General features: G+C 53.0%; 3 protein-coding genes across 5 annotated transcripts; 2 read left to right on the forward strand and 1 right to left on the reverse strand.

Annotated features, from left to right (window-relative positions):
* Positions 1–1,038: 1,038 nt before the first annotated feature.
* On the reverse strand, positions 1,039–14,178 carry DNAJB11 (DnaJ heat shock protein family (Hsp40) member B11). Its single transcript, XM_054074076.1, has 10 exons — positions 14,049–14,178; positions 12,812–12,968; positions 11,051–11,148; positions 9,888–10,020; positions 8,884–9,026; positions 8,270–8,352; positions 7,283–7,340; positions 6,592–6,703; positions 5,850–6,009; positions 1,039–1,440 (listed from the first exon to the last, which is right to left on the reverse strand). The coding sequence occupies exons 1-10, from the start codon at positions 14,114–14,116 to the stop codon at positions 1,376–1,378; spliced, it is 1,077 nt and encodes a 358-aa protein (XP_053930051.1). The 5' UTR covers positions 14,117–14,178; the 3' UTR covers positions 1,039–1,375.
* A 296-nt stretch (positions 14,179–14,474) lies between these two features.
* TBCCD1 (TBCC domain containing 1) lies at positions 14,475–19,996 on the forward strand. Of its 2 annotated transcripts, none has more exons than XM_054074050.1 (7): positions 14,475–14,546; positions 14,933–15,082; positions 15,888–16,254; positions 16,915–17,101; positions 17,250–17,747; positions 18,113–18,276; positions 19,284–19,995. In XM_054074050.1, exons 1-6 carry the CDS (start codon positions 14,523–14,525, stop codon positions 18,240–18,242), a joined length of 1,356 nt encoding a protein of 451 aa, XP_053930025.1. In that variant the 5' UTR covers positions 14,475–14,522; the 3' UTR covers positions 18,243–18,276; positions 19,284–19,995. The 2 variants fall into 2 exon arrangements, with proteins under 2 accessions (XP_053930025.1, XP_009568481.2); XM_009570186.2 differs by having other exon boundaries at positions 14,477–14,849; positions 19,284–19,996.
* Positions 19,997–21,056: 1,060 nt separating this feature from the next.
* Positions 21,057–27,165, forward strand: CRYGS (crystallin gamma S). Of its 2 annotated transcripts, none has more exons than XM_054074081.1 (3): positions 21,057–23,336; positions 23,458–24,535; positions 26,854–27,165. In XM_054074081.1, exons 2-3 carry the CDS (start codon positions 24,224–24,226, stop codon positions 27,124–27,126), a joined length of 585 nt encoding a protein of 194 aa, XP_053930056.1. In that variant the 5' UTR covers positions 21,057–23,336; positions 23,458–24,223; the 3' UTR covers positions 27,127–27,165. The 2 variants fall into 2 exon arrangements, with proteins under 2 accessions (XP_053930056.1, XP_009568458.1); XM_009570163.2 differs by having other exon boundaries at positions 21,057–21,946; positions 24,293–24,535.
* The last annotated feature ends 551 nt before the right edge of the window (positions 27,166–27,716 follow it).

Consider the following 27,716-nt stretch of genomic DNA (forward strand, 5'->3'; position numbering starts at 1 on the left):
AAAACCATGTAGAGGTGGCACTTTGGGACCTGGTTCAGCAGGCAAGGGAGGGACTGGGCTGGTCGTTGGGTTGGATGAGCTGAGAGGGCTTTCCCAGCCTTGATGATTCTGTGATTTCCACTTCATAGCCCCTGAGAAGCCCAGAGGGACAGAGCAGAAGCCTGTCCTACATCAACAACTGTCTTGCTTCTTTTGCTGCCTATAGCCCTGTCACAGAGAAGCACAAGTCTGACAGACATGGGTGCCTCCAACAAATCGTTTGGGGATCACTCCTGAAGAACCTGTGGAGCTGAGAGCCTGAGGGGATGCTCAAAGCAGCAGGGTCTTCACGACAGAGACCAGAGCAGCACAGGTACCTCCCTACCAGGTCACCAGGCCCTGGGTTCAAATAAAGCAGCTACAGAGCTTTTCCCAGCCTCTGCAGCTGGAGTTTCACTCTTTTTGGCAGTTCACAGCTTGGAGGGAACATTCCTTGTTAGTCCAGCAACTTGTCCCAGCGCACGGGCTGCTGAAACACATAACCAAGTAGTTTTTGTCATTCCAACTCAAATGCCTTTATTTCTATGCTGGCAGCTTCACCCGTCCTCACAGAGGACAGAGTGCAGGAGGTCAGCAAACATTTCCAGACACGCTGTTGGTCACATTTAGGGGGCAACGAGGAAGAACCAAGGCCACGAGGGGCCATTCCGTGATATCCCAGTACCCCACAGTGAAAGATGGAGGAGCCTTTGCTAAGCTGTTGTGACTTCAAACTTAAAACCAAGCGTTAACTTTTGGGACAAGAGGATGCTTGGTAGTTAGGAGTCCACAGGAGGCTTAAGAGGACTCTTTCCCCCTGCTTTCCCACCCTGTGTGGGGCCAGAAGGCTCTCCTGCCAGTCCATTCCCAACACCACCTCCACTCCTGCCCCAGGAACACAGGCCCCGAAGCACCACCGCACTCTGGACTCAGAGGCGAAAGGGAGGAAGGGATGGGATTAAAAAACCCAAAATGACTGACACAAAGGACATGAAAAGCAGGAGAAGCTATGAAAGTACGTTGAGATGGTCAAGAAAAGTCACATCAAAATATATTTAAAAACCAGAAATTCCAATCTGCGTGGAATTTAAAACTCCTTTCCCGACTTTTTTTTTTTCCCTGCTCAAGGAGTCTTTGTTGCTCCAGGAGGTGGAATATGATAGGCAGCACCAGTTGTGTCCTGAAAAGGGCAGCATTGCCCCTAATTCGTCTGAGCACTTCTATCATTTACAAAGGAAAAATTAGACATACCTCCACAATTGCCCCCCCTCCCTCTTTTCCATTCTACAGCAGTCGGGAGAAGAGACGGAAAACAAATCTGACACTTCATTTGCAGTTAAGTCAGTTTTTCCCCACATCAATACCCCTGCAAGCCATTGTAGACCTTCTGCACTGGCCCTTGTTTCAACAACCGTTTGAGACCTGCAAGAGAAAATGAAGTATTACTGCAAGAGAAAGGAAAGCGTTGATGCACAGCCCATCCAGGCTGACGACTCTGCGTTTGCCGTTCCTGATGCGTTTACACATCTGGCTCTGTGTGTCTGATTAACACAAACACTGGCACGCCAAGAGCAGCACCAGAAAAGGAAAAACGCCCCCGAACTCAGTGGTGCAACAGCTTTACTCCTGCTACTTCAGCAGTCATTCAGTCATGGAATCACTTGGTTGGAAAAAACCTTTGAGATCCTTGAGTCCAACCGTGCCTGTCCACTCCTAACCCAGATCCCTGAGCACCTCATCCACCGTCTGTGAAATCCCTCAAGGGATGGGGACTCCGCCACCTCCTGCGCAGCCTCTGACAGGGCCTGAGAATCCTTTTGGGGAAGAAATTGTTCCTGATGTCTGATCTGAACCTCCTCTTCCAACAAGGAGAGGTGTGACCGAGGTTACTGATGCTGTAGCAGTGGTTTTATGTGCTCGTGCATCCCAGTGGTTCCAGAGAGAATGACTCTGCTGCTCAAAGCTCACCGAGACCCTCACAGCTCCATAAGGGATAAAGGGGACTCCCAGAGCTACTTTGCTGTTGAAGTTGATGAAAATTCTGTTATCTTAAGCACAAATACTCAGCAAGTTGTTTGTTGTTGCCTTTCCAGGTCTAATTCATCTAGCTCATCCCCCCAGGCTCCTCTAGATCCCAAGACAAAACTGTGAGCAGCGAGCTGGGGAGGGCTGTGTTTGAGTCCTCCTGGACCTGCCAGCTACTGAAACCCACCTGAGTATCACAGAACGGTTTGGGTTGGAGGAGACCTCAAAGCCCACCCCATTCCACTCACTGCCATGGGCAGGGACACCTCCCACTGGATCAGGGGCTCCAAGCCCCATCCAACCTGGCCTGGAACCCCTCCAGGGATGGGGCAGCCACCACTGCTCTGGGCACCCTGGGCCAGGGCCTCCCCACCCTCACAGGAAAGCATTTCTCCCTAAGATCTCAACTTAATCTCCCCTCTTCCAACTCAAAACCATTTCTCTCATCCTGTCCCTGCACTCCCCGATCCAGAGCCCCTCCCCAGCTTCCCTGGAGCCCCTTTCAGCACTGGAAGCTGCTCTAAGGTCTCCGAACAGCCTCGTCCTCTCCAGGCTGAACAACCCCAACTCTCTCAGCCTGTCCTCATAGCAGAGCTGCTCCAGCCCTTGGATCATCTCCGTGGCCGCTTCTGGACTCGCTTCAACGAGTCCCTACTGTGAATCAGTAACCAGAAAGCAGTTTTTCAGGCTGGTATGCAGTGCCTGGGGACAACACTGCCCAGTAGAAATAGTCCCTGAAGTCAAGCAAGAGAAATAAAATTGTTACCTGTGGACTTAAGCATCCCGTTGAAGGCCTGAAACCCCTAAGTCTTTTTGAAGGGCACAGTTTCACAAAGGACTCTGTATGACTTTACAAATATCTCTTCCACACCCCTGAAAGCCCATTCATAAAACATTTCAAAGAACTGACTGTGACAGGGTCCTATCAGGACAGAAATTCTTACCAGAGCAGGATAAGAGACGAGTGAGTCAGCTCTTAAAACCCTAATAGCTCATCTCCCAGGGTCAGCACGTTCAAGGAGACTGGCTGCTACTTAAAGGGCAAATCCGCACAAACCAGAGGAAGCAGAGTGGCAAGAAGAGATGTGTCACACTATTTTTATAGTGATAATCAGAAGGGACTCCCTCTGTAAAGTCACCGCGGTCACACGCTGCCAGGGCTCGACGGCCCAGGCCATGAGGCCCTCAGGGCACAGCAGCAGCTCAGTCTGCCATCAGGAACTGCAGAGCCTGATCGGGGTCTGTTGGGACCCAAAGCAGACAACTCCCCACACCATGGGTAACTTTCAAATACGAAAATAAATTCAGCTAGTCTGCTATAATTCTGCTGTTGGACATCCCCCAAAGAGCACTAGTCTGGCAACAGAGCACATAGGCAACAGGCTTTCACCTCGACATGACAGAAGACAGCCTGTCCTTGTACAGGAGCTGCTCCAGCCCTCGGATCATCTCCGTGGACTCGCAGTCCTCCTCTGGACTCTGCTCCAACAGCTCCATGTCCTCCCTGTGCTGAGGACTCCAGAACTGGACCCAGGGCTCCAGGTGGGTCTCTCAGAGCGGAGCAGAGGGGCAGAATCCCCTCCCTCCCTGCTGGTCCCACTGCTCTGGATGCAGCCCAGGACACGGGTGGTTTCTGGGCTGTGAGCTCATGTTCCCAGCTAAGGTTGAGCTTCTCGTTCCCCAGCAGCCCAAGTCCTTCTCCCCAGGGCTGCTCTCCATCCATTAATGACGGATCACATCTTTCTCCAGGGGAGAGCCAGGCAAGGTCACTTCCCCTCCACAGCCAAAGGAGGCTCAAAGCTGCTTCCTGGCTGCGGGTGAGAGGATGTGCCTCCTGAATGTGTAGTTCTTGGAAAGGAAGGACATGGCTGGAGAAAGGTGTGCTCAGCAACCCTGAAAAACAGAACCATTCCCGTACCTCGTTTCCTAGTAGCCAGCTCAGGCAGGAGCGTGCTGGACTGAAGGACGCCCTCATTAGCACACAGGATATTCCAATGCGTATCAGATGTTCAACCAGGAATTCCAGCCAGGAATCCTGACACCTGGTGCTACTGCACCTCAGGCGTTTTTCACTACAGCCAACTTTGAGATGTTGCTGACACTGCCAACAGGCGACAGGTTACAACACAACCCAAACGCTTTGCTGCCTGCTGCTGCTCTCCGAGCACTCTGGAGCTAAAACACGGGATCCAAGGCTCCAGAACAGGGCACAAACTAGTGTCAGCAAAGATAACGAGAAATGTGTCAAAGAGAAAGTCACCTCTGATCAACAGACAATAAATTCCCTGATGTCACCCTGGCAGGAAAGCGAGCATGTTATTCCTCTGATGCTAAAGCTTGGACTGACCAGAGCGGTGCTCTCGCAGTTGGAGTATCTTCTGAGTGCCCCAGAGCTGTACGTTTGGTTAAGAGATAAGAAATTAGGACCACTGCCAACAATAAGAGAAAAAGAGAATGTTTTGAGTTCTGAAGCCTACTGTTTCCTTTGAATGTGTACACTGAACTGCTGCTACGCAACAGAACAGACCTATTCCCTCATAAAACTCCTACAGTCACCGGGTGTTTGGAGATATTCTGGCACACAGGAATGCATCTGACTGCCCACCCAGGCTCCTTCCCTTGGGAAGCGTGGAATGGCTTTAGGAAGGAGTGAAACACCCAAAGGCCTCATGGCTGAACGCACTCATGCCAGAGCATCACCTCTCCACTCCTCCCCCGTAAAGGCATGCAAGAGGTTGGACAAACACGAATGCTTCTGTGGCTGCTCCTTGCCCAGATTCTTCTATATTGCCAAGAACAACAGCTGGAACAACCTCGTGTGTGTTCAAGAGGTGCTGTGGCCTTACGGGAGGACATGGATCTATTGGACCAAGTCCAGAAGAGTGCCCAGACATGATCCGAGGACTGGAGCACCTCCTGTACGAGGACAGGCTGAGAGAGTTGAGGTTGTTCAGCTGAAGAAGAGAAGCCTCAGGGGAGACCTTAGAGCAGCTTCCAGGGCTGAAAGGGGCTCCAGGAAAGCTGGGGAGGGGCTCTGGATCAGGGAGGCCAGTGATGGGATGAGGGCAATGGTTTTCAGCTGAAAGAGGGGAGATGGGGATGAGATCTTGGGGAGAAATGTTTTGCTGTGAGGATGGGGAAGCCCTGGCCCAGGGTGCCCAGAGCAGTGGTGGCTGCCCCATCCCTGGAGGGGTTCCAGGCCAGGATGGATGGGGCGTGGAGCAGCCTGGTCTGCTGGGTAAGGTTGCTCAAAACTCCATCCAACTTGGCCTTAAACCAAACACCTGATCGCACCCTCTTTTCCTATAGAGCCACGAAGGACTTTGGGTAGAAGGAGATGTATAGGGGAACAATCCTCCTCCTGGTGCTGCATGGCACTGTCTACCACTGACCGCAGAGGGATTTTCCCGAGTCTTGCCTCCAAGAAAGTAGAAACAGGGGCTGGAAACTAGCTTGTGATTACATTCCAGCAAAGGCAAAGCAGAAGGAGGCTAAGCCCAGCGAGTCTTTCAGCTCAGACAGATGGCAGCTACAGAACAAAGCTCCCGCAAACCTGCCAAGTGCTACATCCCAGCTCCAGCACATCCCAACCTAATCCAGATCTCTACAACTGTAAGCAGCTGCACTTGCTTGCTTCAAAGAGAAATGGAAGTTAATCACTGAATATCGGGCAACTGTGATTCGTTGTACAAAGGGCACAGGGAAAAGAGAGCCCCTCCTGACCACTGCTCCGGTCGTGCCAACCTCTTATCTTTGGTCAGAGTTCTGTGCAGTCCACTGCCACGAGAGAGCTTTAAAAGACGCACCTTCCCGCTGTTCGCTTGTCAGCTGCTCTTTGGGGAACTCCACATCAAATGTTATTATTAGCGAGCCTTTGATATTATTGTTGTCAAAATTTGGAAGACCTTCTCCTTTCTTCCACAGTTTGGCCCCGGGTTTCGTAATTTTATCCCGAGCAATGTGGACCTAGAGACAAAAGACATTTAGACAAAGGATTTAGATTAGACATTAGGAAGAATTTCTTCACAATGAGAATGGGGAGGCCCTGGCCCAGGGTGCCCATGGCAGTGGTGGCTGCCCCATTCCTGGAGGGGTTCCAGGCCAGGTTGGATGGGGCTTGGAGCCCCTGATCCAGTGGGAGGTGTCCCTGCCCATGGCAGGGGCTGGGAATGGATGGGCTTTGGATCTATGACTTTGGAACATTACTGGTGTTCTCCCCGTCTACCCCGATACTCCAACGCCTTTTCCAACCCACTGAAAAGCTTCACCTGATACTGAGCAATATTTAAGGAGCCGAGGTAGTATTTACTGCCAGGAGATGTGCAAGAACTGACACCATGCTCAGTAACTGCTGTGACCACCCAGAACCGAGAGCCACGCTGCACACCCCTCGTACAGGGCTGGTTTTGGCTCCATGGGAACTGGTCTGTAAGGCTCTAACAGAAGAAGAACTGCTTACAACCTCTGCACAGACCCTGGGCAAGCGAATCCTCAGCCCAGGGGACCTGCCATAACTTTCTGTCTGCACACAGCAAGCCGTTGCCTCACCTTGTGCCCATCCAAGTGGGCGATATCCATCTCAAAGCCTGTAAGTGCCTCGACCAGCGAGATCGTCACATTTGTATACAAGTCATCTCCTCTTCTTTCAAAGACCGGGTGCCTGTGGAAATAAAGAGACATCAGAACTTCTTCCCCACAGAGGAAACAGGTCCTCTGGCTCCATCCCCACTCTGTGAGCGTGGAGAACTCAGACGGGAAATTCAGAATTTAGAGAAATCAGAGGGGAAGTAAAGAATGAATGAAATTGAGCTTCATTTTCCTTTGAGATATAAACTATTGATAATCTTTCTATTTCTGGGGCAGTGAGTGGTGAGGCGTGTCAAGTAGTTGTGACTCACAACTGTTTCCTTCAGAGAGCATGGCCTTAAAATAAGGAGATAGTAAGATTACGGAGAAAAGAAGATATTCCATATGATTCATACAGGAGCTACCAACGCGTGCCAGAATTCCAGCCAAATGAAATAAAAGGGGAATTATCACAGCATCTTAACTGCGGTGATTCCTGCTACTCCAGCACCATCAGGGCTCACTGTTCTGCACTGCCCAGGACCAGACTCCCAGCTCCAACAGCTCGAGGGGTGGGCTACAGCCCACTAAGAGGGCAATGCTGGCCAGAAAGTGGCTGGAAGCTTCCTGTACCGTGAGCAGAAAGAGTGGGCTTGCTAGGCCAGTTACTTACTTAAGAACTTTAATTTTGAAGCGCAAATCCCCCGGCTCCCCATCCACATGGGGTTCGCCTGTGGAAAAGAGAGTAAAGCTCCGATTAGAGAAGCTGCTTGGGAACAAGTGAAGAAACAAACAGCACATTGAACACGACAGAGATTCGCAGCTTGCGTTAAAGGAGAAAACCAACCAGCTGACCTCTACAGGAAAAAACACACACATCACAGAATCACAGAATGGTTTGGGTTGGAAGGGACCTCAAAGCCCATCCAGTCCCACCCCTGCCATGGGCAGGGACACCTCCCACTGGATCAGGGGCTCGAAGCGCCATCCAACCTGGCCTGGAACCCCTCCAGGGATGGGGCAGCCACCACTGCTCTGGGCACCCTGGGCCAGCACTGGAAGCTGCACTAAGGTCTCCCTGGAGCCTTCTCCTCTCCAGGCTGAACAACCCCAACTCTCTCAGACTGTCCTCGTACGGGAGGTGCTTCAGCCCTCGGATCATCTCCATGGCCTCCTCTAGCCTCACTCCAACACTTCTATGTCCTTCCTGTGCTGAGGAATCCACAGCTGGACCCAGGGCTCCGTATCCAGAACCTAGGACTTCCTGAGCACTGCTGCAATGGGCTCACATTTTTCTGCTGTTCTGAAAGACTTGCCTGAATGTTAATGATATCCTTTACTTGTTGAAGGACTTTATCTCCTCAGGCAGAGCGGATTCCCTCACTTACTGAAGCCTGGAACAGATGCTCCTACACAAAAATTATCCAAAACACCAGATTTAGGGTTTTTTTGGTGCATGCCCCCAGGACCAGCAACGGGAGTAGTACTCGGAGTGTTATCTGAACTTAGCAAAGAAGATGCTCCTGGATTTCAGCAACATGTAGAAGACCACTAATCTGTTACCCAAGGAAGGGCTTGGACACTTTCATTGCCACAAAGACCAGCCTTGGATCACCAAAAAGGAGCAAGCGAAGCCGAGCAGCAGTACCCACAGACGTACCTTCCCCAATGAAGGGGTACTCCATGCCATCCCTCACGCCTGGCTCTATCTCCACCTCTAGTGTTCGCTCCTCGTTCACGAGCCTGTGCAGGGGAAGAGCAAGCACTAAGTCTTCAAGAATAATGATAGAACCCTCTTATTACCAGGGTAACGAGAAAATCCCCACCAGCTAACACACACTCGCCCCTTGTGACACACCTAAAACTGGAGGGCGAATGCTGTCTTTCTTGTCTGCTGATACTCATCCAGCAGAGAAGGCAAAGTTAAGCTCCTAAATGCACCCTCAGCATCTGGATGCGTGACTCCACCACAGTATTCCATGTCCAAATGTTCCCAGCTGGAAATTGTGGGCTACCTTGTTTATTCAGATGCAGTTGTGGGGAATTCACTGGAGTATGACTGGTTGTTCCAAGGAATAAAAGGCTGAAAGAGTAAATTGGTAAGCTCTGCATCTAAGAGCTGGCCACCTCTACTGTAGGAGCAAAGCCTGGCTCCTCGGGAGAGAGAAACCCATTTCCCCTGCTCTTACTCGTAGCGCAAGCACCTCCCTCCATCTAGTGGCAGGTTTTGAATAAACATCCATCCATCCATCAGTAAAAGGTATAAAAACTCACTTGACGTTGGGACATTCATCACAAACAACTTCTTGGGTCATCTGGAAACGCCCAGGCCCCAGCTGGGTGGTCCTCATCTCCTGACGGCAATTGCATTTCCGCTTGCCAGGCGCCTGTCTTGCCACTGGCTTGTTCCTGACAACCTGCATGGAGGACAGAGAGGTCGATCCCAGCACTCCGGGGTCTCCACAAAGCTTTGGATTTCTCAAACACAATGTGGTTTTGTCTGCTGCCTCCACAGCAGCTCCAAATGGCCTCAGTCTGACAGCAGTTTGCACCTTACATCTCTTGCTGATCACACATTAAATACCAGAAAAACTCCCTCTGACATCGCTGTTACCATTTCCTTTCTTTTTCCTGCACACTTTCTAAATAGGGAAGGACAGAGCACCTCACACTTTGGTCTATGTGAGCTCCCTTGTCTCACACAACGAGCAAAATTATTTGAGTTCTCCATTTACGCAGATGCTCATGACACAAACTCAACCAGCGCAAGTTCAAACACGCAGAACAGCAGGGTTTGTCAACACCAGAAATGTAGCTTGCTTAAAAAAGTAATTAAGAGGCTACCGTATGCTTGCCAAGTGTGCGATCCAGAGATCTGCAGTGACGTGTTTGGCCATATAAAGAGGCCAGAAAAAATCCCCAGTGTGGTTTAGCAAAGATTGCAAACCGGATTTGAGACTCAGGACAGGCGCTCAGTCACTTCATTCTAGAGAGACAACTCACGCTTTTTCCAGCTGGGCTACGACAATGGAAAAGCCATCACTCATCACCCACAGCCAATGGAGAAGTAAGAAGCATCCCTTTATAGTGAAATGGTCAGATGTGTAAATGTACTGTTTCTTCAATTAACTATCAGCAACAGCACCGCAACATCCTCCACTATCACAGGCGAGTGCTGAGCGCCTTAGCTCTGTTCTTTGGGAGAAGAAACCGCTCTGAGCAGAGGTCAGGCAGCTCAAACCTGTGAGCGCATCGGAGAGACCAAGCAGTCAACTTACTTCTACGAAGTTTCCTGAATAGACCTCCTCCAGAGTAACCTCCAGGTCCACGATGATGTCACTTCCACGGGGAATGTTCCTGTCTTGTTGGCGAGGGTTCCCTCCAAACATGAAGCCGAAGTCCCCAAAGAAGCTGGAGTAAAGCACATCAATTAGTTCAGGAAGGGATTGCAATCAAATGAGGCTTTGACAAAGAGAGCCACCCAACATGCTGCTTGGCAGAAGCTCCCAGTTCCCTGTGGATCAGCCTCGCCGTGGTACACAAGCACCACAGTAAATCCAGGTACCTCTTTTTGCTCCTCCAGGACACAAGCCAACACCTTCAAACAAAGCAGTTGCTTTGGAAAAGTTTTCTGTGCTAAGGAAAATCACTTTTGGAGCAGGAGTTGAACGCCAACACCTCAAAACCTCTTTGCCCCCTACAGGAAGTCCTCTCTGTAAGGCACTGCTGCTCATCTACCACCACCAGCAGCTGCAAGCTCGGAGCACTCCCCTTCTAGTGCTGCAAGTCAATGCTAGGAGGCTGGCTTTCAGCGGTGCCAGGATGAGGCTGATGAGTTAAAACTCACGAGTGAGTCTCCATGGTTCTCCTTCAAGCAGACAGACAGAAGGTGAGAGTCCTCAGACGGGAGGATTACATGAGATGAGCAACTTCAGGAATTATTTTAGTCAATGTGGGCCTGGAAGAACCAAAGAGGCCTTCGTGGAATGGACTGGGATGGAAGGGACCTCAAAGCCCCATCCAACCTGGCCTTGAACCCCTCCAGGGATGGGGCAGCCACCACTGCTCTGGGCAACCCGATCACGTGGTCTGTGACAATATGGTAACCATCAGTCCATCAGTCGTGTACCAAAGAGCACATGAAGTCTCTACATGTTTAACACAGCTGCAGCACCTTACAAACCATGGAGGGAGCAAGTGCTGCCCCATACGGAAGATCCCAGTGGTTCCTATTCGCTTTTCCTCATGAAAGCATGGACTGAAAACTCCACCTGTAACACTCATCATAAAGCTCTGCCTTCAAATTCTCACCTGTCCCTTCAGATCAGTCCCTCCTGACCAGGCAAAGGACCTCAACACAGAATTTACCCACCACGTGCATGAGCATCACGAAATTAGCGGCCCAAGTAGGGAACAGCCTGAAGTGGCAAAGTGTCCTTACTGTGAGAAGATGTCTCCATGGGAGCTCTGGTGCCCATCCTTCAGCCCCTCCTCACCGTAGGCATCGTACTGCTTCCTCTTCTCCTCATCCGACAGCACCTGGCAGAGGGACACAAACGAACAGGACACTCACCCACAGCCAAACTGGGTTGTTTAAACTGGGAATCTCACCACAATTCTTCTCTGAGGGACACAACCAGTGCTCTGCATTACAAAAGCACTGGCTATAACTTGCTGCACTGGACTAGAGAAGTTAAACATGTATCCCTTAAAGCCATAAAAAGTACAGTTGGTAATGAAAACAGCAGAAACGACACAGAAAATACAAACAATACTGGGTTTATCTCAAGGATTAAAAAAGAAGCAGAAGGAATAATTCAAATCATAGAACCACAGAATGGTTTGGGTGGGAAGGGACCTTAAAGCCCATCCAGTCCCACCCCTGCCATGGGCAGGGACACCTCCCACTGGATCAGGGGCTCCAAGCCCCATCCAACCTGGCCTGGAACCCCTCCAGGGATGGGGCAGCCACCACTGCTCTGGGCACCCTGGGCCAGGGCCTCCTCACTCTCCCAGAAAACATTTCTCCCTAAGATCTCATCTCAACCTCCCCTCTTTCAGCTGAAAACCGTTCCCCTCGTCCTCTCCCTGCCCTCCCCGATCAAAAGCCTCTCCCTTCTTCCAAATCTCTTTTAAAACTCACGTACATCAGTACTGGCTTTCAGTGTCCCGATGCCTCTCTCTGCAGTAAGAGCCACACGAATAAAGACTTCGAAGGGATGTTTCCTGGTTTTTGCTTCCCTGCCCCAGATGTGACAAGGTCCCAACTCACAGAAATGACACCAAGGTCACAGCTTCAACGTAAACCACACACTTCCATCTTCAGACGGGACAAACAACAGGTAACGCCTACTTAATTCTTTCCCTTCACTGGTTCCCCTGTGACAGTTCAGTCGAGTTATTTAAGAACAGACAAGTCTGAACTAACAAGAGGTCCCAGACCTGGTACAAAAATAACGTGTTTTCTTTCTGACCAAAGAGGAATGCATTCGAGCTGCTTCTCTCATTTCCCTGTTTATGTAATATTTGCATATCTGAAGAGCAGAGGAAAATCAGGGATGGAAGCAGGAGCCAGGCTGCAGCTGTGGGCTGAGCAACACCACCAGATCACAGAGAGAACACCAATCCTTCCCTTCCAAAGCTCGGCTCCTCAAAGAGGACATAAACGTCCTCGCAAGCAGCCCACCAGGGCAGGCAGGCTCCCAGCGGAACCCTGCTATGAGTTCCTCCTCGGGGCCTCTGCTCTGTGGGGACCAGCAGGAGCAGGAGGGAACCAGCAGCGACAGAAGAGAGACAAGAGCCCCTTCCCAGCTTTCTGGAGCTCCTTTCAGCACAGAAGCTGCTCTAAGGCCCTGCCTGAAGCTTCTCTTCTCCAGGCTGAACAACCCCAACTCTCTCAGTGTCTCCTCAGGTGGGAGGTTCTCCAGGACTCAGATCATTGTAGTGGACTGTCTGAATTTTGATACAGGAATGGGAGAGGAGGGTTTGCCCCTCTGACCTACAGAAGGGCCTCTCCATCTCCTAGAAGACCTCCATTCTCGCTCCCCTGAATGTTACAGGATGAAGCCTCATGGGACAACTCACTGGCAAAACTCAGCTTCACGCCCCGAGCGGTTTCACCACAAATCATACCCACCCTCAACCCTCTGGGAAGGCTCTCCCAGTTCTCCACACAGCGTCACCCCAACAGCTCCCACCTCACCTCATAGGCAGCCCCCAGGTCCTGGAACTTCTCCTGTGCCTGCGGGTCATCAGGATTCCTGTCAGGATGGAGCTGCAGCGCCAGTTTCCGGTAGGCCTTCTTGATGTCCTTGATGGATGCGCCACGAGACACCCCCAGGATCTTGTAAAAGTCTCTCCTGCCAGGGAAGAGAGGGGAAGGGAATGGGATCTGTCAGGTGGAACATAGGGTGTCAGCCATGGGGTGCAGGTGCAGCCCTTGGGGGGAGCTGGAAGCGGCTCTTGGAGCTGGGGGAGAGTGGAGCCCATTCCTTGAATGTTGGTGAGCAGGACTGGAGCCCAATCCTTGGAGCAGGGGAGGGATCAAGGTCCATTCTTTAGGGTGGGGGAATCAGATCCCGTTCCTGGGAATAGGGCGGATTAGGATTTGGGGAGGGGGGATCAGGGCCTGTTCGTTGGAGCTGGGGGAGGGAGAGCAGGGAACAGGAGGGATCAGGGCCTGTTTCCTGGAAGAGGGGTAGAGAACTGGTGTCCATTCCTTGGTGGGAGGGAAATCAGGTCCATTCCTTGGAGCTTGGGGGGATCGGGGCCAGCTTCCTGGAGCAGGGAATGGAGGGGATTGGGGTTCATTCCTTGACTGGGGCAAGGGGGAAGGATCAGGGCCCATTCCTTTAAGCTGGGGGGGAGAGCAGGGAACAGGGGGGAATCAGGGCCCGTTTCTTGGAGCTGGGGGCGTTGGGAGAGCATGGAACGGGGGGGGGGTGGGGGTGGTGGGAATTGCGGCCCGTTCCTTGGGGCAGGGGGAAAGAGAGCAGGGAATGGGGGGGTATCGGGACCCGTTCTTTTGGTCCGGGGTGTGGAGCAGGGAATCAGGGGGATTGGGGCACGTTCCATGGAGCTACAGGGAAGAGAGCAGGAAATGGAGGGGATCAGGGCCCATTCCTTCGAGCTGTCGGGGGAGAGCGGGTAAATGGGGGAGTTGGGGCCCGTTCCTTGGGGAGAGGGATCGGGGTCCGTTCTTTGGAGCTGGGGGGGAGAAGCAGGGAATAGGAATGGAACTGAGGCCCGTTCCTTGGGGATCAGGGCCCGTTCCTTCGACCTGGGGAGGGGGAGCAGGGGAATGGGGGATCGGGGCCCGTTCCTTGTGGGGGCGGAGGATTGGGGCCCGCTCCTTCCAGCGGGCAATGGCGAGAACCGGGGCCCGTTCCTTAGAGCTGGGGGGGGAGCAGGGAGCCGGGGGCCCCGCGGCCCGCGCTCACCCGGCGGCGGCCTCCCCACAGAGGCAGAGCAGCAGGAGGCAGAGGCGGCCGAGGCGGCCGGGGGCCATGGCGGGACGCGGCGCTGTGCGCTCGCCCCGGCCCCGCCACCCCCGCCCGGAAGCGGCGCGCGCGCGGCGGCCAATGGGGGAGCGGAGCTCGCGCCATGGCCAATCGGCACCGCACACTTCAGCCCCGGCGCGGCCCCGCGGGCCAATCGCCTGCCGGGACGTGGGCGCCGCGGCCAATGGCGGCCGAGCCCCGCCCGCAGCGCAGGCGGAGCAGGGGCGCCCCCGCGCGGCGGCCAATCGGAGCGCGCGGCCCCCGCTCCCGCCCCCGCTCCGGAGGCCAATGAGGAGCGGCTCCACTGCGCGAGGCCCAGTCCTCCGAGCGGGACAGAAGGGCCATCTCTATGGTGCGCGCCTGGGCTGGCGCCGGAAGTGGAGGCCATTGCCGGAAGTGGGGGAGGTGGCTGCCATGGCGGCGCCGGTGCGGCTGTGGGTGAGGACGGAGCCGTTCGTGGCGGGGCTCCTGCCTGCGCCGCCGCCCGCCCGTCTCGGGCCTCACTACCTGCGGAAGATGGCGGCGTACGTGCGGGCGCGGCCCGGCTGCTTCCCTCAGCTGCCGTGGCCCCGCTGGCGGCACATCGCCTGCGGGAAGCTGCAGCTGCGCCGCGAGCTCGCCTGGCTCTACTTCCAGCTTTTCCACAGTCTTCTCCAACCGGAGGCGGCACGGCGCCTGGAGCGGGCCGAGGCCGAGGCGGCGTGCGGCAGCGCCGAGGAGCTGGAGCGGCAGCGGAGCGAGGCAGGAGCCGCGGCCCGGGCGGGCGGGGGGCGCGGAGGGCGCCCGGCCCGTAGTGACGCCTCTTTCTCTTCCCTCTGCGCCAGCTGTCGGTGGACACGCTACAGTTCCTGCTCTTCCTCTACGTTCAGCAAGTGAACAAGGTCTCGCTTCGGCGCTCTCTGATTGGGGAGGAATGGCCCAGCGCTAGGACCAAGGCGCCCGGCCTGACCGGGAAGTCCGCCAGTGCGAATAAGGTATTTGGGGGTGCGTAGGACTCCTCGTGGGGATGTTTGGAACCTGCAGAGTCCTGCCTTGAAAGAGATTGGTTTATTCCCAGGGGCTGGAAATTGGGTGTAATTCCACTGTGGTGAGGTCTGAGTTGGGGTCACAGAGTCATTTAGGTTGGAAAAGACCTTCACTATAACCTAGTCCAACTGTAAGCCCGGCACTGCCAATGCCACTACTAAACCACATCCCTAAATGCTACATCAGCTGGGGTTTTAAATCCCTCCAGGATGGGGACTCTACTATTGCCCTGGGCAGCCTCTGCTAGGGATTCACTACTTCCTTGGTAAAGAAATGTTTCCTAATAACAAATCTAAACCCTTCCTAGTGCAGCTTGAGGCCATTTCCTCTTGTCCTGTCCCTTGTTAGTTGGGAGCAGAGCCCAGCACCCCCTCACCACAACCTCCTTTCTGGGAGCTGTAGAGAGCAATGAGGTCTCCCCTCAGCCTCCTCTTCTCCAGGCTGAACAAGGGAACAAGGCGGCTCCCTCCCAACCCAAACCATTCTGTGATTCGTTCTAGAATAAAATATTTGGTATTTGGAGTTAGGACAAAATGCTTTTCCTGAGGGGTGGGTGGTTGCTGATGAATCTGGCTTCCCTTCTGTGTTTTGGAAGAGCAGAGCAGCAGGAGCAGCGAGCGGCGGAGCTTGCCGCATTTGACTCGCTTTCCTTCTTGGCACAGGCATGGGCAAGGGTGTGTTGTGTGCTGTCGGTGGAACTTGGCAGATCTGTGAGAACTCACCCCGCTCTTCTGTGTTTTTCTGCCCACTCAGAACTGGAACGATCAGGACCACCGCACCTTTGTGCTGAGCCACCTCTCGGATATGCTGGAGCTGCTGCTGGAGCCGGAGCAGCTGTCTGCCTCCTTCCATCCCACCCACAGTAGCTTGGTGTCCTGCGAAGCCGTCTGTGCCCTCAGCTTCCTTATTGAAGGGACCACAAGCAAATCCAGGGTGGTCCATCCCCTGCATGAGCTCGCCCTCTGGCAGCCCTGCCATGGGCAGAATGGCTACTCCAAGGGCTGCGAAGCTTTCTCTTTCCCCAAGCTGGAGAGCTGGCTGCGGGCATCACTGACAACGAACCCCTTTGGAATGACTGCCTGCCTCAAGTCTGGGAAGAAACTCGCATGGGCGCAGCAAGGTAGAAGGCCTTTGTAGAAAAGTGAGCGATTTCAGAGACTCAGAATGGATTGTGTTGGAAGGGACCTCAAAGCCCATCCAGCCCCACCCCCATCCATGAGCAGAGACACTTCCCACTTGATCCAGTTGCTCCAGGCCCCATCCAGCCTGGCCTGGAACCCCTCCAGGGATGGGGCAGCCACCACTGCTCTGGGCACCCTGGGCCAGGGCCTCCCCACCCTCACAGCAAAACATTTCTCCCTAAGATCTCATCTCAATCTCCCCTCTTGCAGCTCAAACCCGTTTCCTCTTGTCCTGTCCCTGCACTCCCTGATCCAGAGCTCTTCTCCAGGCTGAACAACCCCAACTCTTCCAGCCTGTCCTCGTATAGGAGGTGTTTTTGATCACTTTTGATCTTGAGGTGACTTTAATGTTCTGCTGTGCCCTGGCTTCTGGCACTTACGGCCAGTGCGTTCTGCTGATCTGCCCGCTGGACACAGATGGTGGCGCGAAGTGTTTGCAGTTTGATGGTTCCAGCCTTGAAGTTTTGGCTGATTATTTTCTCAAGGGATTGCTGAGTGATATGGACAGTGAACCATTGTGTCCATGTTTTTGCAAGAATTGTGTGTAGTCTTGTGCTCTTTTTCCATTTAAAATGCATTGTTTAACTTTCATTTTGCAGTTGAAGGAACAACCAGGAGAGCAAAGATTGCCTGCAGCACTTGTGTGGTGCCCGAGGTGTCTCCTATGGTGATCATGAGCCAGGTGTACAAGCAGACACTGGCCAAGAGCTCAGACACCTTGGTGGGGGCTCATGTACGAATTCATCGCTGCAATGAGTCCTTCATTTACCTCCTCTCTCCTCTCCGGTGAGTTTTTCTTCTTCCAAGATATAGCTAGTTGTCTCCAGCCAGTTTGTTCAAGCATTGAGTTTTCATTAGGTGGACTAAGCGGGGCAAAAGTCCTGGTTGCAGTTGTTTCTGCTCACTGTGTCCATGCCCTCTTGTTCTTCCGCAGGTCTGTGACCATTGAGAAGTGCCGGAATAGCACTTTTGTCCTTGGCCCAGTGCAAACGTCCGTTCACGTCCACAGCTGTGACAACGTCAAGGTTATTGTGGTTTGCCACCGTTTGTGCCTTTCTTCCACCACCGGCTGTACTTTTTACATCCTCACACCTAACCAGCCTCTCATCCTCTTGGGGAACCAAGCAGTCACCTTTGCCCCTTTCCACACCCATTATCCCATGCTGGAAGACCACATGGCTCAGGTGGGCTTGGCCACTCTGCCCAACTACTGGGACAGCCCCATGCTGGTGTGCAAGGAGAGCGGGGACACCAGTGTCTTCCGCCTCCTGCCACCCTCGGACTTCTACACCTTCGTGATTCCCTTTGAGATGGAAGGAGACACCACGGAGACGCCGGGTGGGCTTCCCCATGCCTATCAGAAGATGCTGAGCCAGCGAGAGGAGAAGGTGCAGAGCTGGCAGAGGACAGTGAAGGAGGCAGGCCTGACCAAGTGAGTCGCATCTCAGCTCAGCCCTACCAACAGGAGAGTTATTTGAGGGGTTTCATCAGCAGTGCTTTACTCACGGACCGGTTTATGTGAGCAGAGTCTTGCATTCCGTTTCTAGAGTGTCCTTAATTAGCAATCTCGGGTTCATAGAATCGCAGAATGGATTGCAAGGAACCTCAGAGTACTGAAAAGGTCCCTTCCCAACTGAAACCATTCCATGGTTCCCAGTTCAGGCAGGCTGGGAGCCAAGCCGAGCTCTTAGCCGATAGATATGGATGCTTCTTGTGGTATTGAAGGTGAGGTGGGAAGTAAAGTACTGTAAATAAATGGGACCTTTACATACTTCCCTGCCGATCTTTTGGTTTCAGGGATCAGAGGAAACAGTTCCAGATGCTGGTAGAAAACAAGTTCTATGAATGGCTGGTTCAGACAGGGAACCGTCAGCAGCTGGATAGCCTTGTCCCTCCCGCAGTTGGCTCCGAGCAGGCAGCAGGATAGTGCTGGGTTCCTGTACAGCAGAAGCCAAGGAAGGGTGAGTAGAGGGCATCTTTGTCTTGATTTTTCTCTGTCTGGAAGAATTATCCTGTGTTTGTGTGCGGAGGCAGAAGTGGAGGGAGGTGGCTGTTCAGTGGAAGCTCTTCCAAGTCCCTTGCATTTGGTTTTTAGTTCTTATTTTGCAGTCAAAACCTCTTTCCAATTGGAATCTGTTCCCTGTGTGCTCAGCACCTCCCTTGTTCTCTGTAAGTGTGCTGTTTGGTTTGTGCGAAATCCAGTCTGTCTTATTTATGTAGATTCTATTGTACTCAGGAGTTTGCACTCTTGAGGGATAGGGGTCAGGTGAAGAGTAAAGTCAGGACCTTGGGTTTTAGGAAAGCAAGCTCCCGACTCTTCAAGGTGTAAGTCAAGACCCCAGGAAACCGCCATTGGGGTCAAGGAAGCAGAGCTGGTTGATCCTTAAGGATGCTTTCCATAGAATGGTTTGGGTTGGAAGGGACCTTAAAGATCATCCAGTTCCAACCCAAGAGCTTTTGATCTCCTGGTGTAAGAAATCAGGAAAGGGAGCCAAGACAGGAGCTTGGCTGAATCAAGATCTGATGTTCCAACGAATGGGCAAGAGGGAAATGCACAGGCAGTGGAAGCAGGGCAGCGTTAGGTTTATGGTTGGACTTGATGATCTTCAAGGGCTTTTCCAGCCTAAATTACTCTGTGACATCTGTGTCTGCCTGGAAAGGAAGATGGGGACGTTGTACGTAATTGGATGTAAGAACTTAATTTGAACGGCTGTGGGTGTTAACGTCTGTGCTTACCTGCATGCTTTTTGCTTGAGAGAATCTAGTGAGACTTCTAACAATTCTTACTCTGTCGTGTCTTCCTCATTCCTGAGCAGAAGTGGTTTAGCCCTGACTGTGCTTTTCTGCCATTGCCTTTTTCAAACCATTAGAAAGTTGGTTGGATTTTTTTTCCCCTCTTTTCTTTAGTCTTTGAGTTGCTTTTTCTTTGCTCTTTGGAGTAAAATTTGCTCCTCTGGTTTTGCTACAGAGTTCTGGGTACAGGCAGTGGCGTAGTGAAAACAGTTCTCGTTTGGACTTTGCGGCCATCCTGACCGAACACGTTGGATATGGATCTGATGCCGGCCTCTGTGTGGATGGGACTGTTCTAGGATTTCTGATCACCGCTGCTTTTCCCGGAGCACACTGTAACGATTCTGCTGATGGCTGAGAAGGAGCGTGTGGCTGGAGGGTGATGAACAATTATGCTTCGTTACAGATCGTTAGTGGGGAGGCTGCGGTGTCCACATATTCAAGCAGAGCTGGACGCAGGGCCTTGGCCGTCGGTAGCGTCTTTAGGATATGAGCCAGCTGCAGGGGTTTTTATAGATGGGAGAAGGAAATGTTTGATTGTTTTTAATGAATGAAATTCAATTGATTTTTTTAATATGAATATGGCACTTAAGCACTGTGATTTTATGGAATTTGCTTTCTTAGACATTTGCATTGTTTTGACAAATGTCAATAAAACAGAGTTCTTGGATAAGCTTGGCACGTGTCCTAGGAAAAGGATTTTACCTGCATAATGAGTGTAAGTGTCTTTACTGCTTAACGGAATGTGAACCTAGCAGCTGAGAGAGAAGTGCTAATTTATTAATAGCCACGGAGTTGAAGGTTCTGAAGCACAGCATTTGTATTCAAACTTTCCTACCTTCAATACTTCATAGAATGACAGAATCACCTCCTGATCCTGGACCAGGGCCTCCCCACCCTCACTGCAAAACATTTCCTAAGATGTCATCTCAATCTCCTCTCTTTCAGCTCAAAACCATTCCCCTTGTCCCATCACTGCCCTCCCTGATCCAGAGCCCCTCCCCAGCTTTCCTGGAGCCCCTTTCAGTACTGGAAGCTGCTCTAAGGTCTCCCTGCAGCCTCCTCTTCTCCAGGCTGAACAACTCCAACTCTCTCAGCCTGTCCTCATAGCAGAGCTGCTCCAGCCCTTGGATAATCTGTGTGGCCTCCTCTAGACTCGCTCCAACAGTTCTGTGTCCTCCCTGTGCTGAGGACTCCAGAACTGGACCCAGGGCTCCAGGTGGGTCTCTCAGAGCGGAGCAGAGGGGTAGAATCCCCTGCTGGTTCCACTGCTCTGGATGCAGCCCAGGACACACAGTTGGTTTCTAGGTTGCAGGTGCACATTGTATAATCTAAGTGGTCTCTCAGCGTTCTAGCAGTAAGAGCTGTAGGCAACAAGACACCTGGAATGGGATGAGGATGTGATGCTGCTGTGCATGTCCTTCTCCAATTGTCACATCAGACTGCATTTAAGAGGGCTGTGGCAGCGTACGCGGGGCAGCACGCAGAGCTGCTGCTGCCAGACTGCTTGTCCTGACAGATTTGAAACGGGGTCTGTGCGTTTCGGGTGCTGCTGTGCCAGACTCATTTCCCTTTGTCTTGCTAAGCCTTTGGGCGAGCACAGTGAAAAGCTGCAGAGGTGGTTTTTCATCGTGCTCTGGTGGGGGGGTGTGGGTGTGTGCGGGCCAGCAATCCTCGCTCTCCCCGCTCAGCGTGGGGCTGAAAGAACGGCTTTAGCTCCAGGCGTGGAGAGCGGTGTATGAGTTTTGAGTCGGATTTGTGATGCTGGTGGATTTTGTCAGATATTTGGGCACGTTCTTTGCTAATTCATGTGTTCTATTTCATGGACTGTTTCCAGGGAGGCCTTAGAGGAGCTTTCAGCGGGGGCTCCAGGAAAGCTGGGGAGGGGCTCTTGATCAGGGAGGGCAAAGACAGGATGCGAGGGGATGGTTTTCAGCTGAAAGAGGGGAGATTGAGAGGAGAACTTAGGGAAAAATGTTTTGCTGTGCGGGTGGGGAGGCCCTGGCCCAGGGTGCCCAGAGCAGTGGTGCTGCCCCATCCCTGGAGGTGTTCAAGGCCAGGTTGGATGGGGCTTGGAGCCCCTGATCCAGTGGGAGGTGTCCCTGCCCATGGCAGGGGTGGGACTGGATGGGCTTTGAGGTCCCTTCCAACCCAAACCACTCCGTAATTCTATGAAATCACTCACTTTAGGGGGTACAGCCAGACACACGTCTTTTCTTCCTCTGTGTTGGGCTCTGGTTGGAGCAACATTGCTATAAAAATCAGCAACCGCTTGGCTGTGCAGATGTTTCCTTTGTGAGCTTTGGAAGCAGCTCCTCTACGCAGAGGCTGTTCCTCACAAGCGTGTGGTGTCTGCCCTGCGTGCACATTGCCCGTTTCTGAGCTGCATCCTTTGCTGCATGGGAACGTTCTCTGACAAATATTGGGTCTCTTCCTTACAAATGACGAGGATGTTGGGTTTTTTGTTGCTTGTTTAACAGGCTTGGAAGGGAGAGAGCAGCCAAATTGCCCCCCGTCCTCCAGGACTTGGCAGGGGGTTGCGTGTTTTGAGTGCATTTGGCAGAGTTTTGGTGTTCTGACTCAGCAAATGGTAACAAAAGGAGGATGGTGAAGCTGTCCTTTATTCCATAATCCTGTTTGCTTTTCTGGAAACCGGCTATAGCCTCAGAATCACTGACTCAATTTTTGGATCCCATTCTCATGACAAAGCGGCTGTCTGGTTTAAAACAAGCCCGTTATAAAAAGGGTGCCTCGCATCCTGGCTGTTTGTACCAGCTTCTGACATTCCTCCAGCACTGAGGAGCTTGGCTGGAACGGAAAATGTCCAGAGCTGGAGCCAAGGTAAGTTTATTTGCAGCCTGTACGCGATTGTGGCTACGAGTACAGCAATGATCAGGGGTAAGTTGTGGGGAAACTTTGGTTTCTTTGCTTTGCTGACAGCCTTCCCCTGCATTAGAAAGAGGAGATGCTTGAATCCCCTGCATTTGAAAGAGGAGAAGCTGGAACTCAGCCCTCCTTAGTCTTTCCCCAGATCTTGGCTGTTACATCTAGGTGTGGCTCCACAGAGGACGCGGAGTCAAACCCAGCAGCTGGGGAGGGGAAGGTTTAAAATGCACCAGGACTCAATGCCTTGGAAATTGATGGCGGAGGCTGCTGTGCCAGCGGCGAGCGTGAGAAGATGCATTTGTGGAGTGGGATCTCATGGAAGGCTTGAAGACCTGACATCCAACACCAATGGCAGCTGCTGCGTCCCCCTTCTGTGGAACCAAGGAGCTGTGATGGAAGGATGCCCCAATGATGACAGCACCTAAGATAAAAGTATAACCCAGGGACGGGAACCGGTCTTACGATTTGGTGGAATCAGCAGAGGTGGATTTAAGTTGGAGAAAGAGGTAGATCAGGACGCTGGGCTTCAGCCAGTGAGGTGCATCAGGTGGGGATCCTGCTCTAATGCCGGGATCTTAGATCTTAGTAAGAAATGCTTCCATGTGAGGGTGGGGAAGCACTGGCCCAGGCTGCCCAGGCTGCCCAGGCAGGCTGTGGCTGCCCCATCCCTGGAGGTGTTCAAGGCTGAGTTGAATGGGGCTTGGAGCAGCCTGATCCAGGGTTGGAACTGGATAGGTTTTGAGGTCCCTTCCAATCCAAACTGTTCTATGATTTTTAACAGTGGTGATGTTTGATCAATGCCGGTGGCCAAAGCACCATAGGTGAAGCACAACCAGCTCGGACCGAAAGGTGGTTGTGTGTCTAATACTCAAGCTATGGAAAAACGGTGGGAGAAGTGGATTACAGAGTACTGCACTTTAGATTTTTAACCACGATGTTAGATGTTTAAATCATCGTGGCTGGAAGAATTCTCTCTGGAGCATTTGGGGGGAATTGGCTGAGGCAATCACAGATGCTACCAAACAACCCAGCATCAGGGATGGGGCTGATGCTGTGCAGGAAGGCTGGAAAAGGTGAGATGCTGTGTTGAGTGTGCATAGCATTCGATCAATCAACTCGCACATCAGTTTATTCAGTACGAGAGACACTGGAGTAAGTAATCAATGTCCTGTCAAGGAGGAAGATGGGCTGGTGGTTGGGCTGATAGAGTTCTTCTGAGCCCAATTCCCGTCAAACTAAGGTCACTTTTGGCATGGTCTGGCATCGCAGTATCATATGCAAGCAAGGGACACAGTCAAAACAGACGCGGTGGTTCAGGAACCCTTATTGCGAAGAGGAGCTCTTGGTGAGTAATTGTCATCTGGAAGGATCTAAAAGTGGGGCTGTACAAAGGACGGGTCTGGGTCTAGGTCTTGGCAGTCTTTCCATGCAAGGCTTTTTGAAGAAGGTGTGTGTTGCCTCTCCAGACCTGGCTGCGTTGGAGCTACCTCAGTGAGATTTGCTCTCCAGCTCTTGAGATTGTTTCGAGTTGGGTTGTGATCAGGTAGGGAAGACGTGTCCCTAAGCCAAGTGCTTTTTGGTCCCCTGCCTGGCTGCAGGAAGAAGCGTGGTGATGGGCCAGCAATTTGTCAGTGTATTGCAAACTTGAACCAACCAAAGCAGAAGCAGCCAACTGCAAATGCAGCCTTTGAGTGTCCGAAGAGCTGTGCTGTCCACCGTGGGGCACTCCTTTAGTTATTGGCACTGGTGTGATTGGCTTTTGGCATTGATTTTTGATGAAGCAATCTGTGGACCGTTAGAGTGGGAAGGAGAGCGGACTAGAAGGCGTGATGACCCAGGAGGAAAGAGACCTGACCACCCCGTCTCGGTAAAGGTTGCACTGTGAGTTCTTGGTAAGGCAGCACAAGTGAAACCCTGCTCAGTACAGCCTGCTGGCTAGTTATGGCTCCCTCAGCCAGAATGCAGTAACTACAGGTCTAGAGAAGGTGGGAGGGAAATGCTTTAACAGTGTCTTGCTGCGAAGGACAGGGACTTCACTGAGGGAGCTTTGGGTTGGGACAGAGTCAGGTGCTGGGCAAGGCAAGGAGTTGGTGGCAGCTGGAGGTGTTGGGGCCAGGCTGGTGAGTTGGCTGTCAGGGCTAGTTGGGATGCAATTGATCCTGCTCAGTGGTTGAGCTTGGTGACTTTTTGACATCTGAAGGGTTCTTTTTTTCAGGTATTTTGGGCTAGAATATGGATGCAGGCACGTGTTTGACCTGGGTGATGCGTCTCCTTGTTTTCTTTCCTCTGCTTGTGTTTCAGGTCACCTTCTATGAAGACAAGAATTTCCTAGGCCGTTCCTACGAGTGTGACAGCGACTGCCCCGATTTTCACACCTATCTGAGCCGCTGCAACTCCATCCGGGTGGATGGGGGCACCTGGGTGGCCTACGAGAGGCCCAACTTCTCTGGGAACATGTACGTTCTGATGCATGGGGAGTATCCTGATTACCACCACTGGATGGGCCTCAACGACCGCCTCGGCTCCTGCAAAGCCGTCCAGATAGTAAGTGTGACCTCTTCCCAAGGGGTGTTCTAATTTTCACAACTGAGTTTCAGCAGGCTTGTGGGTGACCCCCATCTTCCTTGGGACCTGCGGGAACCCCTTTGGAGAGGGTGGCTGAAGAGGGTTCTGTCCTGCAGTCGTGCTCTGGGAATGGCAAGGTGTTTGGTGAGTGGAGATGAGGAAAGGGCAGGAAGATGTGCCAGGGTAGGCTTAGGTGGGACACTAGGAGAAGGTTCGTTCTCCAGAAGGTGGTGGAGCACTGAAACAGCTCCCAGGAAAGCAGTCACGGAGTCAAGCCTGACAATATTGCAGAAGCGTTTGGCCAACGCCCTCAGCCCCATGGTGTGAGTGTTGGGGTGTCCTGTGCAGGATGATTCTTTTGCGTTGGAAAGGACTCGATGATTCTTTTGCGTCCCTTCCAACTCAGGACATTCTGTGATTCCATGAAAGCAGCTCCCTTTGACTGCTTCGCGGGTGAGTATCTGTAGGACCAGTAGTGGTCCTTCAGGGACATTGGTGGCCGGGCAGGTCTCTCCAAGGTTTGCCTCTCACCTGCTGACTGCTCTGACCCTGCTGATGGGCATCTCCCATCCTGACCGCTCCTCAAGCTCCAGCAGCACCAGGCCTTCCCCCAGCAGCAGATGGGATAAATGGTGACAGTGAGCAGCGTTTACACCTGGTAGAAGTGCTTGAGGATGAAGGAAGAGAGGGAATGATGCTTTTGGGAAGCCTGTGTGGAGAAGCACGCTTTAAAACTGGCAGGGATGGGATTGTGGGTGTGTGGGGTTGAGATGCTGAGCGCTGCTGTGCCTTTGCCAGTGATCCGTGCATCGCTGGAGCAGTGCAGCCATGGATTCCCACTGTGTGGAGCAGGTCTCGCAGCTGAAAAGCAGTTTTGCTTTTATGCCTGGGGGTCTGATGCCACTTTGAGCCTGTGCTGGGTTTAGGCTACATATAAATCCCTTCGTGCAGGGCAGGGTGAGTTTCCAGCTAGATCAGTGCTCTGATCTGGCCTAAGGAATGGAGCTGAAGCATATGGGAGATGTAACAGCAGTACAGCTTCCTCTGTCAGGATGAAATACGAGGGCCTTATCCTGCACCTCCAGCTGGTGCCTGGCTTCCCTGGTCCAGTGGGAGGTGTCCCAGCCTATGGCAAGGTGTAGAACTAGGTGGGCTTTGAGGTCCCTTCCAACCCAACCCATTCCATGATTCTGTGACTCCCCCCCCCGCGCCTGGGCCTTGCAGGGGTTGGGTCAAAGCACCCTGGAGAAGCAGCAGTGGATGCATCCAAGAGACCCCCCCAGAGCTCGGCTGGGGGAGCGGGGAAAGACAGTGTCCAGGCAGCTGCAGATTAAAAGTGCTGCAGTGCCTTCAGGCAACGTGGTGCTTTGAATCGCAGCGGAAAATACCCACCCTGTGTTCTGGAATACAACCCAGCTGGGGTCAGCAGCTCATTAAACTCCTCGTCGCCTGGAGGAGCGGGGAGCAGAGGGGGTCCAGCTCTCCCGATGCTCACGCAGAGTGACTGGAGGGTTCAAGGCAGCAGCGAGACGGGCAGGCTGCCTCGTAGAGAGCCCAGCCCTTGCCGACGTGGCCTCATTCCTTCCGCTCTGCAAAACTGGGGCTGTGGTGGGGGTTTGAGCTCTGGCTCGGTGCTTTTCTTCCCTCTGCAATGTGATGCTTGGTCAAGAGTTACCTGATTGCTTCCCCACTGTGCTTTGGGGGCTGCCCCGAGCCCTTCAGCCTGTCCTGCCGTGCTTTGGGGTTGGGTGCACCCAGCCTTGCTCTGACCGTGCCTCAGCGCGGCTCCCATCTGCTGGTGACCGTCGGTGCTGGGACGTACTGGTGTCCCCCTCCAGTGCCCTGCGAGGGTGTGGTCTGGCACCCAGGGGTTCTGGGAGCCGCTGAGGGACCTGGGGGTGTTTAACTTGGGGAAGAGGTGGCTGAGGGGAGACCTCATCACTGTCCGTAGCTCCTGGAAAGGAGGTTTTGGTGAGGTGGGTGCTGGGCTCTGCTCCCAAGTAACAAATGATGGGATGAGAGGAAATGGTCTCAAGTTGTGCCAGGGGAGGTTTAGATTGGATATTAAGAAAAACTTATTCACCAGACGAGTGGTGAAGCACAGCAGAAGCTGCCCAGGGTAGGGGTGGAGTCCCCATACCTGGAGGGGTTATAAAACCTGTAGCAGTGGCACTTTGGACCATGATTTAGTAGACACGGTGGGGTTGGGCTGGTGGTTGGACTGGATGAGCTTAGAAGGCTTTTCCAGTCTTAACGATGCCGTGATTTTATGATTTTTTTTTCTTCCTTTTTTCTAGCCAAGTGGAGGCCGGGGCCACATCCAGATATTTGAGAAGGGAGATTTTGGTGGGAAGATGTTTGAAGCCACTGAAGACTGCCCTTCCATCATGGAGGAGTGGCACATGCGTGAGGTCCATGCCTGCAGAGTCCTGGAAGGCGTCTGGGTTTTCTATGAGCATCCCAACTACCGGGGCAGGCAGTACCTGCTGCCCAAGGGTGAATACCGCAAACCCGTGGAGTGGGGAGCGGCGAGCCCTGCCGTCCAGTCCTTCCGCAACATCACCGAGTGAGGCAGCCTGGTGACTGGCATGCCAGAGGCCGTCAATAAAGCAACTGAGTCGCTCAGCTCCACCTGTCCTGCTTATTCCCGGGGTCTGCGTGCGAGTGAGTGATCCTACCCTGGCAGAGCTGGGGGGAGCTGAGCCTCCTCCAGGCAAAACAGCCTCTGCCAGCCCCCATTGCCTCCATCTCCACCGTCACTGCCTTCTCCAGGCTGGTCATACCCCCTCCCCTCCATCCTACTGCCCTGGTCCCGGGAAAAGCCATGCCTGGAGCTCGTGCTCCAGTGTTTGGCCCCTGGAGCAGTGGGATGACCCATCCCCGGGACTCCAGTTGTTGGTGCTGGCTCTCACGACCCTGCGGAGTTGTGGAATCCTAGAGTTGTTTGGTTGGAAAAGACCTTTGAGATCATGGAGTCCAACCGTCCCTGTCTGCTCCTAAAGCAGATCCCTGAGCAGCTCATCCACCTGTCCTTTACCCCCGCCCCCTGCCCAGGGATGATGAGGTCCCAGTCGCTGCCTTGCTGCTCGTGGTGGTTGGGGAGAAAGGGGCTGAGGAGGAGGGCTGAGGTTTGCTCCCGTGCCATGTGCCCCGCGGCCCC

The sequence above is a fragment of the Cuculus canorus genome, chromosome 9 (assembly GCF_017976375.1).
Source record: "Cuculus canorus isolate bCucCan1 chromosome 9, bCucCan1.pri, whole genome shotgun sequence".
Classification (NCBI taxonomy): domain Eukaryota; kingdom Metazoa; phylum Chordata; class Aves; order Cuculiformes; family Cuculidae; genus Cuculus; species Cuculus canorus.

Bases quoted from the DNA above. Each gene is read 5' to 3' on its own strand.
- TBCCD1 (XM_009570186.2), top strand. From the start codon at position 14,523: ATGGCGGCGCCGGTGCGGCTGTGGGTGAGGACGGAGCCGTTCGTGGCG. The intron at 16,255-16,914 runs GTAGAAGGCCTT...TTCATTTTGCAG, and splicing joins ACTCGCATGGGCGCAGCAAG to TTGAAGGAACAACCAGGAGA. The intron at 17,748-18,112 runs GTGAGTCGCATC...TTTTGGTTTCAG, and splicing joins AAGGAGGCAGGCCTGACCAA to GGATCAGAGGAAACAGTTCC.
- CRYGS (XM_054074081.1), top strand. From the start codon at position 24,224: ATGGATGCAGGCACGTGTTTGACCTGGGTGATGCGTCTCCTTGTTTTC. The intron at 24,536-26,853 runs GTAAGTGTGACC...CCTTTTTTCTAG, and splicing joins CCTGCAAAGCCGTCCAGATA to CCAAGTGGAGGCCGGGGCCA.
- DNAJB11 (XM_054074076.1), bottom strand. From the start codon at position 14,116: ATGGCCCCCGGCCGCCTCGGCCGCCTCTGCCTCCTGCTGCTCTGCCTC. The intron at 11,149-12,811 runs GTGAGGTGGGAG...TCCCTCTGCCAG, and splicing joins ACCTGGGGGCTGCCTATGAG to GTGCTGTCGGATGAGGAGAA. The intron at 7,341-8,269 runs GTACGTCTGTGG...TCTTTTCCACAG, and splicing joins GTACCCCTTCATTGGGGAAG to GCGAACCCCATGTGGATGGG.